This window comes from Rhinolophus hipposideros (genome assembly GCF_964194185.1).
Source record: "Rhinolophus hipposideros genome assembly, chromosome: 10".
Taxonomy (NCBI): domain Eukaryota; kingdom Metazoa; phylum Chordata; class Mammalia; order Chiroptera; family Rhinolophidae; genus Rhinolophus; species Rhinolophus hipposideros.
In genome coordinates this window covers 47,856,892-47,880,038 of record NC_138056.1, presented here as the reverse complement: position 1 = coordinate 47,880,038, position 23,147 = coordinate 47,856,892, and the positions used below count along the sequence as shown (strand labels likewise).

General features: G+C 38.8%; 2 protein-coding genes across 4 annotated transcripts in view; one reads left to right on the top strand and one right to left on the bottom strand.

Moving 5' to 3' along the window:
- Positions 1–15,448, bottom strand: part of PPME1 (protein phosphatase methylesterase 1) — a 57,700-nt gene extending 42,252 nt beyond the window's left edge. The window contains exon 1 of the mRNA XM_081061854.1: positions 15,191–15,448. Coding sequence (XP_080917980.1) covers positions 15,191–15,291 — 101 coding nt within the window. The 5' untranslated portion in view covers positions 15,292–15,448. The remainder of the gene's footprint in view (positions 1–15,190) is intronic.
- Positions 15,449–15,674: 226 nt separating this feature from the next.
- The window catches only part of C2CD3 (C2 domain containing 3 centriole elongation regulator), a 116,594-nt gene continuing 109,121 nt past the window's right edge, over positions 15,675–23,147 (top strand). For 2 of the 3 annotated variants that reach the window (XM_081061698.1, XM_081061697.1), the window contains exons 1-2: positions 15,675–15,966; positions 18,753–19,022. In XM_081061698.1, the coding sequence (XP_080917824.1) occupies positions 15,912–15,966; positions 18,753–19,022 (325 nt within the window). In that variant the 5' untranslated portion in view covers positions 15,675–15,911. Of the gene's footprint in view, positions 16,163–18,752; positions 19,023–23,147 lie in introns of all 3 variants that reach the window. The other variant, XM_081061699.1, reaches the window with a different exon arrangement.

Below are 23,147 nucleotides of genomic sequence, written 5' to 3'. Positions count from 1 at the left end.
TTACATTAATTCCTTTAATCCTCACAAAACTGTGAGTTATTTTTATCTCCACTTCAGAGATAAAAAACAGATTTAGAGCTATAAAGTAACTTGCCCAAGGTTATACAACTACTAAGTGGTAGTAACAGGATTCAAATCCAGTTCCATTACTCTTCAAAGCTGCTCTTTACCCCAATGCTATATTAATCATTCTCAGAGTCCTTTTTGCTCTCTCTCTCTCTCTCTCTCATTTACGCTTCTGAAAAGTAATAAGGCTTTAGGGTATATTATCAGAGGTTTCCTTTTCAGAGTCTAAATATGACTGACTTTGTCAAGGCCACAGAAACTTTCCAAATTGGCTCGGCACGAGTTAAAGAAAAATTACTTCCTATAAACAGAAATTGTTCCTAGAATACCCTCCACTTCTAATTTCCTTCATTTAAAAAAAAAAAAAAAGTTCCAGGGACTACCCGACTTATACCAACATACGAGTAATTCCCATTTGGTGAAAAAGCCAATAATCAGTACCTCCAAAGATTGCTACTACTCGCAGAGATTTTTCTGGTATATTTCTAACATCTTCATTTGAACACATAATTATTTATACACTCTACAACTTCAGGTAATTTTGCAACCAACGTTAGACATGAAGTAGACAGCAAGGACCTTACATTAATCTTTATATATTAGTGAGACAATGACTGTTCTAAAGAAGCTAATATTAAATACGTAAATATCTAACACAATATACAGAGTTAAATAATCTAAGAAGTACAGTGCATGTGCTGTAAATGTTCAAAAGAGGAAAGAAAGATGGAAAGTACGTAGAAGACAGATGTATACCTTCCCTCAATCCCTGTTTTCATCGTGTTGCTTTACCTTTACCTTACACGCCTACTGTCTCTGAATCCAGAGCCACACTGGTTCAGTTCCTCCAGCAGTTAACCTGTCTCCAGTCACTGAGAGAAAGGAGATGATCTGGGAGTCTACTGGTACCTTATACAGATTTTCAACCAATCTTCCTGGTTTATAACCCCCTTTCAGAGGTACTTACTAGCAGCTACAATTCCTGAGCGGTACAGGGTTGTCATATGGATGAGCGTACACTTTTATTCTCCTTCTGCCAGTTTTCAGTTTGCTCTTCTGTTAGTTAGTATTCTTCAACTTGCTATCTTCCTAAATCTTGTTGGTATTTTATCTTCCCTTATCTTCTTTGTCCTTTGGTTTTATTCCTTTTTGCAAATTACTATAACTTAACTGGGTTTGGAGAAAGAATGCAGATAAAACACGTGAATTGATTTAATTTCCGCTACAAGTCTCCGGGGTAGTAGCTACTATTATCCCTGTAAACTAAAGTCAAACTTAAATAACTCATCAAAGACCACAGAAAGTACCTGGGCTAGAATCTCATTCTCAGGGTCGCTTCTTTATCAGTTTTCAAACTACCCTCAAAATAACACTAGATTCTCCATTTTTGGCAATCACCAAAGCTAGCACTAAGTACCCAGAGAGCCCCAGGAAGAGGTGAAAGAGGACTGGTTCCTGCTGAGGGGATGATTGGTCGAGGACTCGGACTCGTGTAGCAAGTATGAGTACCCCAGAGACTAAGAAGAAAGTCAAGGTTTACAACTGTAATGATAAAGATGGGAAAGAGCAGGAGGGTAGAAAGAGAAGGAAAAATAAAAGGCAATTCTCAAGTTTCTCTGATGCCATTCACAGAGAGAGAACAGAGGAGGTCCTTTTAAAGTTCTAACTTACTAAATACTGATTTACCATGTCCTTGAAAATCCTAGATCCTATTCCTATTAGTTTTCTGTGTTGGCCATTGGTGAGAATGTTGTTACTTGGGCATCACGGAATCCAAAAATGTAAATAGTAACATTTCACATAATCTCCTGCATTAGACGGGATACCTATGGCTCAATATATGATGTGATTTCCAGCTAATGAATGAAAACTTATCTCACTTAAAAACACTATCAGGGGGCCGGCCCGGTGGCTCAGGTGGTTGGAGCTCTGTGCTCCTAACTCCAAAGGCTACCGGTTCGATTCCCACATGGGCCAGTGGGCTCTCAAACACAAGGTTGCCAGTTCGACTCCCACAAGGGATGGTGGGCTGCGCCCCCTGCAACTAATAAGGGCAACTGGACCTGGAGCTGAGCTGCGCCCTCCACAACTCAGACTGAAAGGACAACTTGAAGCTGAATGGCACCCTCCACAACTAAGATTGAAAGGACAACAACTTGACTTGGAAAAAAAGTCCTGGAAGTACACACTGTTCCCCAATAAAGTCCTGTTCCCCTTCCCCAATAAAAATCTTTAAAAAAAAAAAACAAAAAACAAAACGAAAAAACACTATCAGATAAAATACTTAACCATGGGAACTTCCAACCTGCTGAGTCAGATCACACAAAAATATACCTTGCTTTAAATGGATGAAGACAGACTGCTGCAGCACAGGAGGAACTGTAATTTTATACCTTTCATAATAAAGAATTCTGCTTTACTTAAGACAGAACATTTTCTAAATTTTATTTCCATCACCCACCCAACCTAAGAACAACATAACTAATAACTTCTTTTTCCAAAACTCTGACAGTAAAGAGAAAAAATATAATGACAACTTTACTAGTGAGCAGACCTCAAAACACAACCAGAGACATCAGCAAGAAAGCAGGCAGAATACAAGGCTTTTTCATGTTTTGCAAGAGCTAACTGTAGCTGTTCACTCTCATAATCAATATGTGTGGCCGGACTCAATGATCAGAGCTTATGTAAGCTACTCTTCTGCTTACACAGTAACATAACAGGAAGAAAGCAAGCAGTTTGGGGTCAGAGATTAAAAGTCAATAAAGTCCATACAGAAGACTCTCATGAAGTATATTTCAGAACCCACAGCAATATAACCCCCTCCCCAGACTCACATGAATGACATGATGATCTGGAATAAAAGACGTATTTCATAAGCAAACAGCAAATACCTTTAAAGTAATTATTTTAGAGCCTCTTTCTAGTCACAACTTGCTTATATAAGCAGCTAATTTAATTCCAATTCAATTAAAGAGACATTTGAGTATGCCCCATATGGCAGGGTATACTGCCTGGGTACTATATATATACTTCCTGGGTATTAAGGCAACCAGCAGGCTAGAAATTCCCATCAATGAATAAAACTTAGTACTTGACCTCAAAGAATTCATGCCTGGATGGGGAATAGGTAAGTAAACAGTCACTGATACTACAGCTACAACAGAAACAAGGCTAGCATACCATGAGAGCTCATCGATGGGACATCCAATTTTATTTGAGGCACTTATGGAGATAAAATCAAGTCTTAGAAAGATTCATAAAAATTGTATCTGGAGATTTTGTTAAATCAAATGCTATAAAAATTTGAAGTACTGTCCTCATTAAACAATGACCTAAATAGGGAAGAGGCAAAAGTATAAATCCTCTAATTACCAATAAAAGAGTACGATTTCCCACTATTCAGTGAAAAAATGTTAGTATAAAGATTTTCCAACTTAAATATGGGTTTTTAGTACAAAGGTTTGTAAAGTTGTTGGGGAAACTGAAGCACATTTCCCCTGATTAACGGTATTATGAAATACTGGTAGATTTTTTTTTGGGTAGCTCCACGCCCAAGCCTACTTAGCCATAATATGCTAAAATGCTGTTTGTGATGAAAGTCAGCTAATAATAATAATGAAGTTCAGGCAGTTAACACAGAAAGGTGATTTTGAAGTGATTTTAATGTATCTTGAACCATGGTTCTTATGCTTAAGGAAAAGTTGGTTTAATTAAAGGGATGAGAAGGATTCAATGAAACAAACCAGACATGCACGTGTCTGTGCTAGGCATTTTATAAGCATTATGTAAATATAACCCTTACAACCCGAGCTATGCTTTCTTAATAAAGATAGAGGGATATAAATATGGAATTATAGAAGGGTATAAACAGGGCACAACTTCATTTTGCATGTTGCCAATAATCAGTTTTAAAGTCTCACTTCTGTACTCAAGAAGTCAATGGCTCTTCCCTCCCATTTACTTCCCTGCTAAATCCAGGGTGGGCAATTCTAAACTGTTGGAAAAAATGTCACATGTGCACTGTATCTGAGTATGATTCATTAATTCATCAAGCACTTATTGAGAGCCTGTGTGCTAGCCACTGTGGGGCAAGCAAATAAAACATAAAACAAGTTTACAATTACATCAGCGAAGACTGAACAAGTAGATGACAATCTAGTTGTAACCAGAACAGATGAAACACGATATCTACGAGGCACCATCGTTAAGATGAACCGTAATTTTATGTACCACTAAAAAAAAGAGCTGTCAATTTATGACACACTTTATCACTCAGAATCATTTTTCATTTTTGAAAGAGCTCTTTTGTACTTATGTTGATTCATATCACTTATGGGTATGTGTAAAAAGGCAAATGAGAGCACAATAAAACACTTAAGGAGTTCCTAGCCAATTTCTCCATACTATGAATCACTGACTAATACAGTCCTCCGTGCCTCCCCTGAACATTGGTAATAGAGTGTTTCTTGAAACTGAACACCAGCTCATAGGCCAACTTCTACCATTATGTAGAGAGTTACCTCACTTTTGACTCTCGGTCACCCCTCCTCACAACCATTCAGTTCTTCGTGGTGAAAAGTGCTCTACTTTTGTCTCCAGAATTTTCTTCCAAGCTGCCAACACCTACTTTGCAAGTTTCGATGTTGGTGTTCACTTATGCATTGGCAATGAGAAACAAGTTAGAGTTCTGACCTGCCCAACAACAATTGTTAAGACACTATTATTTTAAATATGAAATGTATCTTAAAATTTATGAAATATAGTAAATAAGTTCCCATTATATAGCTTTACAATTTAAATAATGAATATATATATAATAATATGTGTGTGTGTGTGTGTGTGTGTGTGTGTGTGTGTATGTACCAGGGGTGCCAAAAAAAATGTATACAAGTAGATACTTTGGTCAACGTTGCTCAAGCAGTAGTTGGCCGTCATCAGAGGTGTCTGAATGCTGATGGTAACCACTTGGCACACCTCTTGTGATTGCAGAAGTCAAACGTGATTTGTATTCATCTTTTGTTATTGGTATATATATTGAGTATTACAATTTTAATAGTTTTATTTTCTTAAAATGTGTATACTTTTTTGGCACCGTGTGTACACACACACACACATACACACACACCACATATATATTAGGCTGGTGCAAAAGTAATGTGGTTTTTTTCAATTTTTAACCTTTTAAACCACAATTACTTTTGTACCAACCTAATACACACACACACATCTCTTTCTCCTCAAAAACAACTCTTTGAGGCTACTATTACCCACATTTTAAGAAAATAAAGTCAAGCTTGTACCAGTTAAGTAGTATGTAGTAAAGCCAGGAAGGGAATCCTAGTTTGTTGATTTACTATATTCTTTCTACTACAAGACAGTCAAATACAGAACTAATAGTACTGATATGGAGTTGGCAAACTATGGTCTATGGGCAAATCCAGCCACCGCCTGTTTTCGTATGGCTCAGAAAATCAGAATGGTCTTTACATTTTTAAAAGGTTGGGGGGAAACAAAGACAGTAATATTCAAAGACAAGAAAATTACATGAAATTCAAATTTCAGTGTCCACAAAAAAAGTGTTGTTGAAACACAATCACATTCATTTACATATCGTCTATGGCTGCTTTCAACTACAATGCTGATTAGTTGCTACAGAAACTGCATGGCCAGCAATACATAAAATACTATCTGGCCCTTTACAGGGAACGTTTGTCAATCCCTCACATAAATGATAGGTGCTACAGAAGGACAGAAAATGGAAAGATCAGTCAGTGCAGACTGAATGGTCAGGAAAAGCTTCAGGATCTCATTTTAAATTAATGTTATGTGCCACATGTCTATTAAATCAAAACTTATAAAAACATTTATTTAACTATGCTACTGTAGAAAATGCAAAGAAATAAAAACAAAGGCCATAGCACTCTGTGCCCTCCAGTTTTACTGGGGACACTAAAAAAAAAAAATTACCTTGAAATATAAATTATGGTAATTGTCCATTTAAATTGCCATAAAATTATCATAGGTAAATTTGACATAACAATTTAAAATTACAATACCAAGTAGTAATGTGCAATAATTGCCAAGTGAGTGGAAGTGACAATAAGTGTTATAAATGATCACAGGAGGAACAGAGCAAATGAATGAACTGGAATAGTCTGAAAGAGCTTCATGGGTTTTAAAGGACAGGTAGGACTTGAAAAAGTGAAATGGGAGGCATTGCGAGCAAAATAAACTTGGCAATTGGCAAGGGCAAGAAACATCAGGGAACTGACACTGTCTGGGATATGACTATGCAGAGCTTTTAATGCTGGTTTTTAACAGTGGACAGCTTGCTTTGGTCCCTACACTTGGTAGTCACTAATGTGTAGGCACTGCCTCCTTGAAAAATAGTCTTCACTCTGAGAGAATCAGACATAAAGTGAGAAAAGGACAGAAAAACCCAATCCTATAAAATGCAGGTAGTCTGAAAATAATTGCTAATTGTTCTTTTATTGTAAAGGACTTGCTTTCAAGTTTGGGGAATCAGGAAGAAAGACAAAAATTGTAAATTTTGATAAAATAAAATCAAGTAACAGGCATGAATCTTTACATATAATACAGGCTAATTCCAAGCCTGAATTTCAACCATATGAATATTTCAAATCTCAAATTAAGACAAGGTATTTGTGAGCACTCACAACACACTTTGCCTAAACACTGGTGTTGAAATGAAATATAGGTTCTATTATTTAATGAAGTGAAACAGCTTTCAGAAGAAAGGGAGTCTAGCTTTCGTTATACCATCTTAATGGAACTGGTAAGGAAATAAAGTTGTTCTTACAGAATGAGGCTAAATAGGTCTAGGATTTGGTTTTCTCATTCCGACAGCACACATAGCCAACATGCTAGGCACCAGGGAAATTAAGACAATTCGTATCCTTAAGAAGCTCACAGTCTTGAGGAGTTGACAGTCAACCAATAATTACAGCTCAGAGGATAAGTGTTATATCGACAGAAGGCGATGGGGGCATAGAGGAGGTGCTGCTTGCCTACTACGTGATGATGCCTACTAGGAGATAATGACCAAAACCAACAAAATTATACAATCAACTGCTAAAGAAAGAAGGGAGGTTCAAGGGAAGAAAAGAGGGAGGGAGGAAAATTTTTCCCTGCATACTTACAGAACAAGTAATAAAGAAACACAGTTGTATGTTTTTAAGTGAAGTCTCAAATCCAAACAGGCATAATACACGTCAACATCTACAAGGCTTCTTAAGTCTGTTAAGAAAGTTATTAATGAGTCACAGGCTGCACGGCTGCAGCCCTCCTAGTCACTGTTGTCTAGGAGTCTTGTCGGGGAGGCAACATACTGAAGCTTAATTGCAGCCAGCTATTTAAATCAAGGCACCACAGCCTTTTTCAAAAGCCCTCATTAGCAACACTTTGAAGAGAATGGAAAGAAGGCAACCAGATGGCTGTCTGGTGTCGTTTGGAGTAATCACTACCAGGGATAAGGGCATGTTATATAAGCAGCAGACTTAAAGATTTTCTAAAAACTACATACTGGAAAAGGGCTATCAGAGATCATCTAACCCAAAACTTTATGGAAGGAACAATTAGCTGTCTATTATGTATCAAGCAGTGTTTTGAGTTCTGCAAGAAAAGTATCCCCATTTTAAAGATGGGGAAATAACAGGTTCAGAGATAACACATAACTTGCCTAGAGCCACTTACAGTAGTGCTGAAGCTTGGATTTAAACTCACGTATGTCTGGTGTTTACGACCCCATGATAGTGAGGCCCAGAAAAGGAAAAAATAACTTGACCAGAGCCACATGGCTTATTAGTGGCACAGACAGGGTTTTTACCTATACCTGGAAAAAGTCCATGGCAGAGGACACACACAGGTGCGGTGAAAAACAACTGACAAGTAAACACCTTCAGCCTTCTGCTGTGGTTTGGAATGACTGGAATTTTCCATACAATCTCTTACTCAATCTTCAAAATATATTGGTAGTATGTATTTGGGGCTGGTTGTCAGTACAGACATACCTCAGAGATATTGTGAGTTTGATCCAAGACTACGGCAATAAAACGAGTATTGCAATAAAGTGAATTGTTATCTTTTTGCTGGTGGAGAGTCTTGCCTTCCAGACCTTGAAAAAATGCAGTATCTGTAAAGCGCAATAAAACAAAGTATGTGTATACCGTATTTTGAAGAGCATGTAAGTGTATAAGTGGACCACCCTTTTAATAATGCTATGAATTAAATCTTTTTTCTCTAAAAGAAACCACTTCATAGCATGAAGGAAAAAGTTTTTCCTAATCAACCAGAGGTGTTTTCTCAAATCTGACATCAAGTAACGTAATAAGGAGGGCTCATTAGGTTTTAAAAACATCCAATTATCCAATTTTAGAGACACTAAGAAGAAATAGATTTGCTGGTTATAAGCTTAGCAACAATGGAAAAATGGACGTTTACTCACAAGTGCTCAGGTCAAGAGTTGAGCTCAAACCTGAGAGAAGGAAAGGTGGGGAGAAGGGGTCACTTCCTATAGCTGTGCTGCAAGGAAAACAGTGGGGAATTTGAAGTCAGTCTCTCCCACTGGTTAACATCAGCACTTGACGTAAATGCTGTTAACTCTACTCCAGACATTCCTTCCCTGCTTCCCACTCTCTATTTGGAATTCCCTAACAGAATTCCAATTGTTTTAGTAGAAATCTCCTTACCTTTTCTCCAGCCCAAGGGAATGAATTAGAATTGGTCTAAAACAGTCACAGCAATCCCATTCCCTACTACCAGTGATTGGTCTTAGGACGGACATGTGAACCAGTTCTAGACAATAAGGCTTAAGGGAAAAATATGCTGGGAAGTTTCCCTTTCCAGAAAAAAAAAAAAAAGACAAGCTTAGCTAGGAAAAGGCTTCGGCCCCTCCCTGTTCCTTCCTTTTTATTTGGAAAGAGAATAAAAGGTACAATGCAAGTGGAGATACAGCAGCTGTCCTATAACCATAAGGTGACAAGCAAGAAAAGGAAAAGCCAATATTTTTAAGAATGGCAAAAGAAAGGATGCAAAAAGCCTGGGTGCTGAATGATTCAGTTGAATGACTGAATCAATTCTGGAACTTCCTATTAATAATATCCTTTTGGTTTGAACCACAGTAAACTGTTAACAGCAAATTAGGTTATTAATCTAATGTTGCTAATATGAATTAGGTGAGTTTTGTAGGTTTAATCCTATTTAAACAGTAAATCTGTTGAGTTTTATAATTATATAAGAGTAATGTGAGATTTACTCTTGCACATAAAGAATTTATTCCTAGTTTTATTTTGTACATATTTAAGTAACATAACATTAAATATAACTTAATTCAATACTTGGGATCTGAAATATTTTTTCTTCAAAAGAGACTCATATTTCTTCAAGGAAGACTCAACATCACACAAATGTTTATTCTAAGTTAATTTACATATTTAATATAGTCCCAATAAAAATACTATCAGGATTTTTTTCTGGCATTAGTCTAATTGATTAGAAAGTTTATTGGTAAGAATAAACAAGAGGAGACAGGAAAAGCTTTAAAAAGAATGAAGAGGAAGCTACTGCTACCATCTATTAAAACATATTAATAATGCCTCTCTAATTAAAAGTATAGTAGTGGCACATAAATAAATAGACAGACTGATGGAAAAGGAAAGAAACTTCATAAACAGACCCAAATCTACATGGAAATTTAGTATATGATGAAGATGTCACTTTAATCAGTGGGGAAAAGAACTGATTATTATTGTGGTGAAATTCACATACGGGGAAAATAATTTTTTAGTAAAACGAAAAAGTCCAATTGGTGTTACAACAATTGGACAGCCTGTGGATAAAGATAAAATTGGATCCATTCCTTACTATGCACATCATGATAAACTTAAACTGAATGTAAAAAAAGAAACCATAGAGGTCCTGCAAGAAAACCTCTATGAATTCCTTTATAATCTGGGAGAAGGAAATGTCTTTGTGATTCAAAATCCAGAAGCAATACATGCTAGCTAGATTTGAGTACATTAAAATTTAAAAACAAAACTTTTTACACGGCAAAAAAAATCAGAAGCCATGTAAAAATGCAACTTGGAAAAATATTTGACACTTATAAAAAGAAAATATCCCTAAATACATAAAACACTTCAAAGAGCCACTTTGGAAAACAATTTCGCAGTTTCTTAAACAGTTAAACATAATTTACCATACAACCCAGCAATTCCATTCTCAGATATTCACCCAAGAGAAAGGCAAACATATTTCCACACAGAGATTTACATGTGAATGTTCACAACAGCATTATTCATAATAGCAAAATATTGGAAACAACCCATGAATGAAAAGGGGGGTCTATGGAAAGTATCAAACCTAAGTGTCCAGCAACTGATAAATGAATAAATAAAATGTGGTACAGCTACACAACTGAATATCACTCAGCAATAAAAAAGAATGAAGTACTAATACATGTTACACTATGAATGTATCTTGATGACATTATAGTAAGTGAAAGAAGCCAGTTGCAAAAGGCCACTTTGTATGATTTCATTTGCAATGAAATATCCAGACTAGGCAAATCCATGAAGATAGAAAGTAAATTAGCGATTACCAGGGGCTGTGGAAGGGGTTAGAGACTGCTAATTTCTTTACGGGATGACGAAAATGTTCTGGAATTAGTGGTGATGACTGTACAACCTTGAATATGCTAAAAGCCACTGAACTGTACACTATAGAAGGGTGAATTCTATGGTATGTGAATTATAACTTAACTTTTTAAATTTATAACTAAAATAGAAACACTAGAATTTAATTCTTCTAGTAACTCAGTATGTGACCTTGAGCAAATGGCTTTACTTTGCCGTTTATTTCTCCATCTGTGTGAATAGTTCAGCTCCTTAAAGCCTTCCTGAGGCCTGATACCTGTAATAAAAGGTGAATGAAAGACTTATCTAATCAGATATGAATAAACATACAGTTTGAGGGAAAAAAGCTGACATTATAACAGACTGAATGGACAGCTTCTAATTCATAAAGAATAAGCCTTTCTCACAGTTCTCAATATAAAATAATTTACTAGTTATCATTCCTTAAGAGTTTGTGTGTCAGGAAGCATAAGTACTTTTCATGTATCATCTCATTTTCACAGCACTCTAAGGCAAGCAGAAGTAACCTTGTTTTAGAGATAAGTAACACTAGGAGAGCTTAACCGACTTGACAAAGTAAATACTCAAGCTGGGCTTCAAACGCAGATGTATGTAACTTTAAACACCAATCTCTTTGTACCAAGGTACAAGAACAATGGCTCAAAATCTAAAGTCAGGGTTTGACTCTTGTTTCTACCACTTAATGATTCTGTGATTTTAGGCAAGTCAATGAATACATGAGTTTTCTCATTAACAGAAAATGTTAACCGTTGTCCTAATTTGCCTCAGAAAACACAAAAAGGTACTAATATGTACGTGTCAGTCAAAGCACTGTAGAATTAAAAGAGATAATTATAGAAATGTAGTATTATTGATAAACCAAAAACATGTTGAAAAATGGTTTTAATAATCTATTGTCTCTCAAATGGTATTGGAATGTACTAAAGCAGTGATTTTCAAAACACTCCTGTCAAGCACACCAGGTGTTATACAGACTGAATATGTGTCCTCCCAAAATTCACATTAAATCCTAACCTCCAATGTAACAGCATTTAGAGGTGGGGCCTTTGGGAGGTGATGAGGTCATGAGGGCTATACCTTCGTTAATAAGATTAGTACCTTTACAAAAGAGATGCCACTGAGCTCCTTACCCCCTTCTGCCACGTGAGAGGACTGCCTTCTATAAACCAGAAAGGGGTCCTCACTAGACAAAATCTGCTGGTGCCTTGATATTGGACTTCCCAGCCTTCAGAACTGTGAGAAACTAATTTCTGTTTAATCTATGAGTACTTTTGTTATGACAACCCTAATGGAAGATACCAGTTACAAGTAGGAAAACTAAATCAGTGTAGCTTCAAAAAGCTTTAATAAAAAGTTTAAAACCACTGTTTTTTGGCATCATCTACTGGAATCTATCAAGGAACAATGAAACAGGGATTTCAAGCCTTACCGAAAAAAAAGTATTGTTGTTTTGAAAAGGAATGGATTCTAGAGACTAATCCTAGATTGAATCTAGTTCTGCCACATGCTACTTGGGTGACGCTTAATCTCAGAGTCTGAATTTGTGAGAAAATATCTACCTTGAGAGGTTGTGGGCAGATTAAAAAAAATACATAAAGCTTCTACGACAATGTCTGGCACACAATAGTTACTCAGAAAAAAAAGTAATTGCTATTATTACATTATCCAGTAATACTCTATAATTACTAAATCCAACTTGAAAAATTATAGAAACTCAAGAAAAATCATAAACTCAAAATCACCCTGAATATGCAAACACATCTAAGTAAGGTTTAGTGAAATTGAAGGCACAAAATTATGAAAAATAGTTAAGAGAGTAAGTCACATAAGTGACTGTCAAAAGAACAGGCCCATCTTGACAGTGAGAGATGGGAGAGTAGGAAAAACTGATAAGAAAAAAGCAAGTGAGTAGGAGAAAGAAGGATGCTTTGAAATTGGTGAAAGTGAGACTTCATAAATCAGGACTGAGCAAAAACAAACACTGATTCCTAGAATATTTGCAAAAGAATAAACTAAGTATTCAAACTAAGTATTCTCAGGAAAATAACTATAAATCCAAAAAGACACAGTGGGTCTCAGCATCAAGAGACCCACATTCTAGTCCTTAGGGGCCTTACCACCAAGCTTCTAGGGTGCCTCAGTATGAGGAAGATTTGAGTTTCAGTTTTGCCATTTATTAAGAGAAAATTTTGTCCCCTGCCTCTTAGTTTAGTTTACAGAACGCAGAATTTTTTGAGTCTCAGTTCCCTCAACTATACAGTGAAGTGCTGAGATGAGATCATTTTAAAGCTCTCTTCCAGCTTTATGATTCTAGGAGAGAGTCTGTTACTAACATTAGATGAGGCCTGCCTATGTTCCAATCAGGAAGTAGAAAAAAAAAATACAGGGAAATAAGCCACTTGAGGACTAAATAAAATTCGCCAACATATGGTCGTCTCCTCACAATACTATAAAGAAGCATCTTTCTAAATAACTTTATTTTCCAGGATAAGCAGTTAACCTAAATTAAGAAGACGAAAGCATCTATTTAAAGAGGATAAATTACTAACAATTATATAATCGTCTGATCAGCAGATTTTCCCTTTATTTTCTCTTAGTATTTTTCTTCAGTTCATCTTCAGAGAACTTGTTTTGACAAAGTGAGAAGCTGAGCTCTAATTAAACTTATCTAAAGCATGTACCATTATTATTCGGTACATTTTTACCGAACAGTGCTGGTATACCGAAAGATCAAATTTTAGATTAAGACAGGCAGCAACTAAGATACACAACAACAATAAAAGTTACCTTAACTTTACACTCCAGGTTAAGTTTCCCAAATAATCTGTTATGGATCAGTGTCCAGATCCTGCTTATTATTCGTGTTGCAGTCCTACCTTTCTGCCTTCCAAAGACAAAACCGTCTTCACCTTACCTTATGTGCCGCCTTCTACCACCTCTTTCTACTGTGCGTCCAGTGACCTACCTTCTCTTGTCAAGGTTTTCCCATTTTTCTACTGTACATCATAATCAAGTCTCCACTTCAATTCTTAAGTTTCCTTCCTGGGTTGTTTTTTTTTTTTTCAACCATTCTCACCACCTCCCAACCCAGTGTTTTAATTTGTAGGACTCTGCGTTCTCTTCATTCCTAGGGCCTAATTTCACAGTGCTACATCTCCTATCTTCGTCTCCTTTCTGATTAGTTTTTGTACATAGTATTTCTTGAACACCTAAGGTTTCCTTTCTCTAGTCCTTACTCCAAGGACCTCTACCAGCCCACCTGTAGAACCCCACACACACCCGACTCCCTCAAACCCCAGTGCTCTTCCTGCCCCTGTTCGCTAGTCACTAGTCTCCCGAATCCTGTCCGACACTACAAACACCCCTCAACACCGACTGCCTAGTCCACTCTCTGCTTTCCAGCAAACGCCTCTCCCACGGTCGACTCTACGCTTTCCTCTCCACGGAGATCCCTAACCTGGCACACACCATTCACCCACCTACAGTGTCAAAAGTCCATCTCAACACAGCTTTCTTCCTAGGAAACGGTTCCTCTGAAACATTGTAAACGGCTGCTCTCGATCCTTCCTTAATTCTGAGTCTTATCAAACCAGCACATAGCCTCCATCAGGTCTATTTGCCCAGCAAAAACTCAATTGCCCAAATCCTCCTCCCTACGCTTCGCAGGCATGATCTCCGCAGCACTTCCATGCACTGGACCCCATTCCTCGTCGTTTCCCAATTTCTCCAGCCCGCGGTCACTCTCTAAGCTCCGCGGCCCCCAGAACCCCTCTTCTGGTCGCCTCCCCTCGCTGCTCATCACACTTCCCACCGTCCTGTCTTCCTGGCGAGGTTCTCCACCTCCCTTTCCGCCTGCTCCCCAAGCCTCCTCACGCTCCTGGCCATCCCCTGACTCCCCGATCCGCCTCCTACCCCTTGAGGAACGCTCTCTAGAACCTTCTGCTCCCCGGTTCGCTTTCCTTCACGTGTTCTCCAGTCCCCTCAGCTTTTCTGGGACCTCGTTCTCGTAGTCCTCTCACTCCTCGCCAATGTTTCCCTACTTGTTTCCCCTCAATCCCCTCAACTTTTCACTCAGTCATCGTCATTTCCCTCAGCCTTCCCCGGCAGCTTTCCCCCCCCCTTTATCACCGCTCCACTCCCCTTTCTCAAACCTCCTCCACCCCGTCTCCTTGAGGTGCTTCTTAGAGCTCGTAAACTACCCCGTGGGCTTCCTCAATCTTTGCGTTATTCCCTCTCCCTTCAATACGATTTGTCCTCCAATTTCCATCGACTCGGCGTCTCCCCGAGTGCCCAAATCTGCCCTCTGCTCCACCGAAACGTCTCCAGGCCGCCGCCAGCCTTCGCTCCTCTCCTTCGCCTCCCTTTCCGCGCAGCATTAAACGCCCGGAGACACCATTCTCCAGTGGCCGGGGCCGGGCCTCTAGGGAGAAGGGGTACCGCTCACGTACCCCATTCGCATCTTGGCTCCGCTCTGACTGCCCCCGCTGCCGGGCAGAGGGGGGCGAGAGGGCAGGCGACCGAGGTGCATGCTCTTCTCGAGGGCCGACATGAAGGGGAGGCCGCAGGTAGTCAAACGGGAGCCGAAGCTTCGTCCCACGCTAAGTGCGGCCCAACCGGTCACAGCTCGCCTCTCTACCGACGCACAGTCGCGTTTGGACAGCACCCAGCTACCGGCAGCACCGCCTACCGCCCACCGGCTCCGTAAACTCCACCCCCTCTCCTCAGGCGGTTCCACCGGAAGTGCGCAACAGCACTCCACAAGGAAAGCTGGGTAACGAAGTCTGAGGAGCCCTCAGGCCCCAAGCGGGGACTCTTAGCGACTCTCGCCGGAAAGAGAAGCGCTCCTAAGGCAATGCACCCTGGGCAATGGAGTCCTCAAAGGGCGTATTCCTTTGCGCTTGCGCAGCTATAAGAAACAGCGTCCAACCCCGCAGAGGTAGGGTAGCAAAGCATCCTGGGTGTTGTAGTATATTAGCGGTAAGGAGTCTTGGCGCCTTCCCTTCTCCCGGACTCCCAGAGACTGTTAGAGGAAGAGCACTTCTTCCTGCCTCCCAGGCTGCCCAGCGGCGCCGGTTGCCGAGGAACGCAGGCGCGGTGGGAAGGGATGGCGGGAGGCTACGGGCTAGGTGCTGGGACCGGAGTTGAGTTGATGAAGAGTTCCGCCTCGTCATGAAACAACGAAAAGGCCAAGGGCCTGGGGGCGGTCGTGGCCGCAAGAAAAGAGGTAACCTGAGCGACCAGAGGTTGTGAAGGTGTAATAGGGAGGAACAGGGGAGCACGGTGTACGGAATTCTAGGGAGACCTCCACACACTCCTGTAAAAAAACAAAAGAAAGAAAGAAAAGGGAAAGGGACAGAGGAAGGAGGATAACCAGGGAATGAGAAAGTTAAAAGAGAGGGCAATTGGCCCTCCGACGAATGGTAAGGAAATAGGGTCTGGCGTGGGGGGCAAACTGGACGAATAAATGGGGAGAGGTATAGACCGAAAGGGTAGGTAGGATGCTTCTAGAGGAACGGAACAAAAAATTCTCGAAAAACGTTTTAACTTTTTGGAAATTGAGATATAATTGACATATAACATTGTTAGTTTCAGGTGCCCAACGTAATGATTGGATATTTGTACATACTGTGAAGTGATCACCATAGTAAGTCTAGTTAGCATCTATCACCATACATAGTTAAAAAATTTGTTTTCTTGTGATAAGAACTTTTAAGATCTATTTTAGCAACTTGCAAATGTATTAACTGTAGTCGTCGTGGTGTACGTTACATCCCCACGGATTAGGATTGTTTTTGGTAACAGTTAAACGTGCGGTGGGGGGAGGGGTATTCCTTTGGCGGTCCCTGTAGGGCTGGAAGAAACATAAATTGGAGAGGGGAGTATGTCAGGAATCCTAATAGGCAAGAATCACACTTTATACTTTACTCCCCAAGAATTAGCATGAAGCAGAACTCAGTAAATGTCAGTTGAGTGAGTGAAGCATGAAACAGTCATGAGGCATGAAGGGCTGCAGGTGAGAACTGGGAAAGACAGCTGTAGAGGAAAGAGGAGAAAGAGTGGAGAGTGACATGGTGTGGTAGTTAGAGTTGGAGCGGTGGTAAGGACATGAGGCTCTGAAGGATTTGAGATGATGAAAGAGTGTGCAGCAAGAGGATTTTATCAGGTTAGTATGCTCCAGGAGAAATGGCTCACAAAGAGAGTAGGGAAATGTTAGCTGCTGGAGGAACAGTCGCCCTAGGAACCCAAGGCAGATCAGGAAACTGGAAATTGAATCTCGACAGCACTACCTTAAAAAACGAAACAAACAAAACCCATCATATTACTGTCTTTTTTACATTATACGTAAAGAGGTATTGGGAAGAGTGATGGTACATTAGGCCATTGGGATGAGGACTGAAGCTGCAGTCTGGGAATGAATTTTAGCTAAGCTGTTTAAAGTTAGCTAAGTTTTGAAGCAGTGTCTTACCTGCCAGGAATGATGGGAGGATATGAGAAACATGGAAGTGGTGTTCCCTGTGTTCCCTAAGTTCCCTATGTCAAACCGGTGGAGCATATTTGGTTAATAGGAGGAAAATCAAACTAGAAATGACATAACAATGCTTTACTTTCTATACCATCTACATAGGCAGTAATGCTCACGTACACACCTGTGCATAATTTTTATATTGAAACTAGCTATGCATAAAGGTTACGGTGGGTTTTTTCTCCACTCTAGAGAACAGAGAGGGTGTTCACTTAAAAAATCCTAAGAATTAGTTATATAGATTCCTAATCTATAGACTTCATTATATTTTCTTTTTGTGAGGCCTGACCACTCCACAACGGAAAAGTCAGAGGAATAGAAATGTGTGTGTAATATACTCGTTAGAATGGTTTCTTAAATCTCTTAGTCTTGGTTAGAAGATACATTAAAGTTTTATAGAAAAACATGATTAATTGCCTCATTTATATTTTATTTGTCTGAAAACCAATAAATATTATGAAGCCAGCTTGTGCTATAAATAGTGCAGAATCTGAAGATGATAATTCTGTACTCATTGGCTGTGTGATGTTAGCAGTAAAGAAAAGATAGACAATTTAAGGTGGTCTTTATTGAAATGCTGAGTTGTATGGTATAGACTTAATCATTTGAGAGTTGAGTTTGAAGGAAGTTCTAAAGTTAGTGATGGTTTTGAGGTAAGAAAGTTAGGTAAACATAACATATCTTAAGGACTGTGGACTTTGCAATAATCAAAACAACAGTACTTGGAAGAAAACTTCAACTACTTCTGAGATTTTAAAAACCCATCATTGTATTTGTATTTTTAAAATGGTATCTTTCAATTAAGGAGGAGTTTGTGTTACCATGTCTGTGGGGACAGAGCCCCAGAGAGCAGTTTCCAGGCTCTCGGCCTCACGTGGAAAGGTGCTGGCTCAGGTAGTAAATGGCCATCAACTGTGATCAGATGGCCATCAGCTGTGGCTAGCTGGCCGTCAGCTGTAACCATTGAGCCATTGGCCACTAATATAACTGCTGTGGCTACGCTAGCAGCAAATGGGGGCTAGCAAGAAGATGGTGGCTGAGCCTGTAAGCAGCGCAGTGAGGGTTGTGAACAGTGTGGCTCCTGCTTCCTGTGTCTCCAACGCAGCCGCCAGCGAAACTATAGTGGTATGACTCCCCTACCTATGGCTCCCTGGGTGTTCCTTTTTGGCCTCACCATGTCCTGCGTTCTTATGTGGGGAGCGGGACCAGAGACCCGCATGACACCCTGCATGACAATGTCTTAAGTTGGTATGTTCTTATAATAACTGAAATCAAAACCTACATACTAAGTAGTTTCAGGGTGGCTTAGGTGATCACGTAGGTTATGCTGTGGTTTGCTAGTTACTTCTCATGTATTAGAATACGTAGGATTAGCCTGCTCTCTGTAGAGACTAAAGCGTTTTTGTGTGTTTTCATTCAAAAAACAGATGGTATGTTTTCTATATTTCGTCTACATTTGTACTTTGTGTTCTTGGATTCCACCCCAGGTTTGAGTGACATTCCTCCATCTACAAGCCTGCCACCTCTGGTGGAAGGTCAGCTACGCTGCTTTCTGAAACTTTCTGTTAATAAAGTCGTATGGAAGATTGCAAAGCCTCCCTCGTGTGTACTTGTCCGAGTGAGATGGTGGGGAGAAACATCAGATGGAACCCTCTTTTGTCCCAGGGACACATTGCAGACTGAACCAAAAGCTGTGAGAACAACTACACGTTATGCTATTCGCTGTGGTCCAAAGCAATTTACCTCTTATCTAACAGGTATGTTTTTGTCTTATCATTCCACCACAGGCCTAATAAGCATGTGGTTATGTTGTTAGCATAGATACTATTATGTACATAGTACCTGTGACATTGTTAATTATTGAGAAGTCAAAGAGGTTTTATAGTAGCCATCATTTATTGAGAGTTTTGTATGTGCTTTCAGTTGATACATATTGTTTCTAGTCCTTAATAACCTGCAAAATAGATGGTTTTTCAGTTTTATAGGCAATCAAACTGAGGTTCAGAGATGAGATGAACACTCTCTAAGTTTACACAGCCGATAAGTGGCAAAACTAGGATTTGAACACACTTCTGTCTGCAAGCAAAACTCTTACTTTTCACCGCATCATGCTGCTTTAAGTAATAACTAGTCTCTGCTCTTGGGACTTAGGTTATGCTCAAGGAAAGAGGATGTAGGTGTAAAATTTACTACTAGTACAAGATAATGCATGCTAAATGCCAAATGAATGGTTTAGTGAGTTAGTACTACAGGTTTTGGAAGAGGGGAAAGATTGTTCTACAGGGACCCAGGAGCCAAAATTTCTTCATTTCTGTTCAAGGAAAGCATTCTAAATGTACTGTGTTATTTCTTTATTCAGGTCAAGCTTTCAGATAGACATACTTTGGATGGTGGAGTTACTAAATCAATATTGTTTAAGTCAGTAAAAGTTAAGCATGGATCACATAAACATTGTTGGGCTAAGAATACTGGAGAGTTAAGGTGAATTAAAGATTAACCTGTCCTTATGAAGCTTACATTCTATCAAGAAAAATATTTTGAAAACGTCAAAATGTAAAGAACAAAAAAATTCAGTCATTCAAAAAATACATGTTGAACATTATTAGCATGTGCTACACATTGTGCTAGCCACTGTAGGAATTGCAAAAATGAATGAAAAAAAATGAATCAGAATGGTATCTAATTTTAACTAAATTTACAGAGCAGTTTAGTTACAATAGCAGGTAGAAAGTGATAAGTGCTTTTAAAGGCTACTCGTAGATACTCTGGGTACTGTAAACCTGAAACTTAAATCCTCAGGTGCTATTTTTATATAATTTAACAAACGAAGAGTGATTAGAAATTTTTCAGTAAGAGACAAAATACCTGTTAATTTGAAATTAACAGGTCAGAAATTTATTCAAGCATCCTGTGGTAAAAGAAAGAATGCATTATACTTGGCATTTGAACTTTAGGTTGGTATTATCAGTTGTAGGACTTGGGGAAAGTCCCTTCCCATGTCTGACCCCCATCCCTTTTTCCTCTTCTGTAAAATGGGACCAAATAGCTGCCCTTTCACCTGGCTTTTTTATGAAGAAGCAGCTTGTTTGAATGAGAAGAACATGGGTTTTGAAGTCAGACAATCTTGAATTTGAACTGTGGCTTTAGGATTGCATAGCTTTATGATGCTGGAAGATTCCTTAAGATATTAGATTCTAAGTTTCCTATTAGTTAAATGGGGATAATAGCAGTTACCTGGCAGGAATTATTGTGAAGATTAAATGAAAAAATTTTGTAAAGTGGTTGGGCCAGTACGTAGCACATTGGTGTGAATTTTATAAAAATATAAATAAAATCTTGGGCACTGTGGGGATTTACAGAGATTTTAAATGTAGTCTCTGATCAAAAGGAACTTACAAAGATTTGTTGAAAAAAACAATACTGACATATATGAAACAGTAGTGAGCAATGCCAGACAGTATGTAATTAAATGGGTGATTACTTGGTACATATGAATATTCCAGGAAATTAACAAGGGCTAAGTTTATCATAAGTTAGTAGGAAACCAGAATCCTACTTCTGTTCTGCCCTAACTTGCTGCTTTACTTTTGAGCGATTTATTTCATCTTCCTGGGACTTAATTTTCCCATTGGTAAATTGAAGGAGTAAGCCACCAAATTGGCCAGTACTCAAATATCATGATTCTAGTTAGGTAAGAAGCCTGGGAGAGGGTTGCATTTGAACAGGAGACAGATGAGGTGAACCTTGCAAGTGGTGGCTGCGCTGTAGACATGAGTATGATATGTTTATTAGAAAATGAACACACAAAAGATCAAGCATTAGTTCACATGAGTGTGTGCTCTAACTGAAAACTTGAGAAAATTTTAACTATTATTTAAGATATGTGGTATTTGTTTTATTATACTTTTATGTACTCCTGTATATGGAGTATGGATAGCTCATTTAAAAGAAAATAAAATGTGTAAAGTAAGCTAATGAATATATTGTCACATGTTAGCATAAAACGTAAATAGGTCCGGATTGGAAAGAGAAAGGCAGTAAAACAGAGATTGTATGAATTCCTCAGATAAAAATAATATAAAGGAATAAGCAAAAATGTATAACATTTTACAGTTCATAAAATACTTTCAAGTCCATCATCTTATTTGGTTTTTAAAATGACCCTGTGAAGTAGGTAGGGTGGTTTGTTTAATTCATTTCTTTATGTCTATTTCATCTTATTCTGAACAGAAGTTGGGGTACTTATCATGTTTTTGTAATTACCCTGATTTTTTTTTAATTGGTGAGAAAATCTTTACATTTTAAATCTTTTAAGAACTTTTTGTTTAAGGAAAGTGAAAATACAGTAGGAAGAATAAGCGGAAGCCACTGAAGTGCTAGAATGCATGCTCTGAGGCCCTGTACATTTGCAGTGGGTGTTTAGCCTTTTCTAGGTGATGAATTTGAGTTTGAGTTAAAAGGGACTTACCCAAGGTCACTGTTACACCAACCCTAATTTCAGGGATGCCCTGACTCCAAGATCATTAGTGTTTCTGCTATACCATCCTGCCTCAGGAAATAGAGGGATTATCGGATTCTGAGGTATGCTTCATACTCTCTTCTGACACCTTTCCTCCCTTACCTCTTTTTCTGTTCGCAGGATACAGCAGCCATGAAAATGTTTGGAGCATGGGAAGTTTAGAGTAGAAACGGAGGAAAGTTTGGTACTTCACTGAGCCTCACCACTTGATTTTTGCTTCTCTTTTATGAAATAGGATTCGATTAGTAGGAATATGAAAGACAATGAGGGTGAAAAGTATGCTGGACAATAGGGATTCTAATTCCACAGCAAAAGTGAAGGATTGAGGTCAGAATCCTATTAAGAATTAAGGTTTTTCTCCCTAGAAGTAATGAGAAATGAAGAATGAAGCAGCATGGTATAGTGTACTTTGTAGTAAGACTGAACTGAGTATTAGTCCAGTTTTGTCACTTTAAAGCTGGGTGAACTTAGGAGTGTTATGTGACCTATGTGAGCCTCAATCCTCAAATGGGGACAGAAATAACTGGATCATAGAGTTGTTAAGAGAATTAATGAGATGTGGAAGAGCCTGGCTGTTAGCAAATAACCAAGAAATGTTAGTACATTTTCATTATTCTACATATGCATATCATTTTATAGTCTACAAAGCACTTTGACATTTATTAGCTCATACGATTTGCAGGTAATTTCCATGAGTAGGTATGACAGGGACTGTGCTATGTTAAGTAATTTGCCTAAAGTCCTATAACCACCATTGAGCAACTACCAGATGAGGACACTGCTAGGTGTTTTATGTGCACTTCCTCCTTTCCTCTCACGGCCATGATGTAGGTATTATGATGCCTGTTTTACAGAGAAGCACACACAGAAGTAGCTTGTGATTATTGGAGCTATGACACAATCACTGGTCTTCTCATCATAAGTCCTATGCTCTTTCCGCTACAGTATTGAACAAGTGGTGAAACTGAACCGTTTTCTCAACTTTAGTAAGAAAATAATTCAGAAGCTATACTGTCCTGAAATAATCTCAGATTCCATATGCATGCATTAAATTGCTCCTGCTGTAAATTATGACCATGAAGGTATTAAGTTTAAGTGACTAAATAAAGAATACAGTTAAGGATTTTATTTCCAGTCCTCTCAGTATTTCAGGGTTCCCGATACAATCAAGAAGTAAGTAATTAGATACTCCTGGGAGGCAGGAACCAACCATTGCATCTATGTAAGAGAAGCCCTTTGTCCAATCCAAAACTAGAAATGGTGAGAATCAAAGAACTGAGAATTGTTGCCTTTCAAAAGCAAAGCCTGAGTTCTTGCCAAATATGTGTTAAAAAAAAAAAAAAAAGGAACAAAAAAACCACCT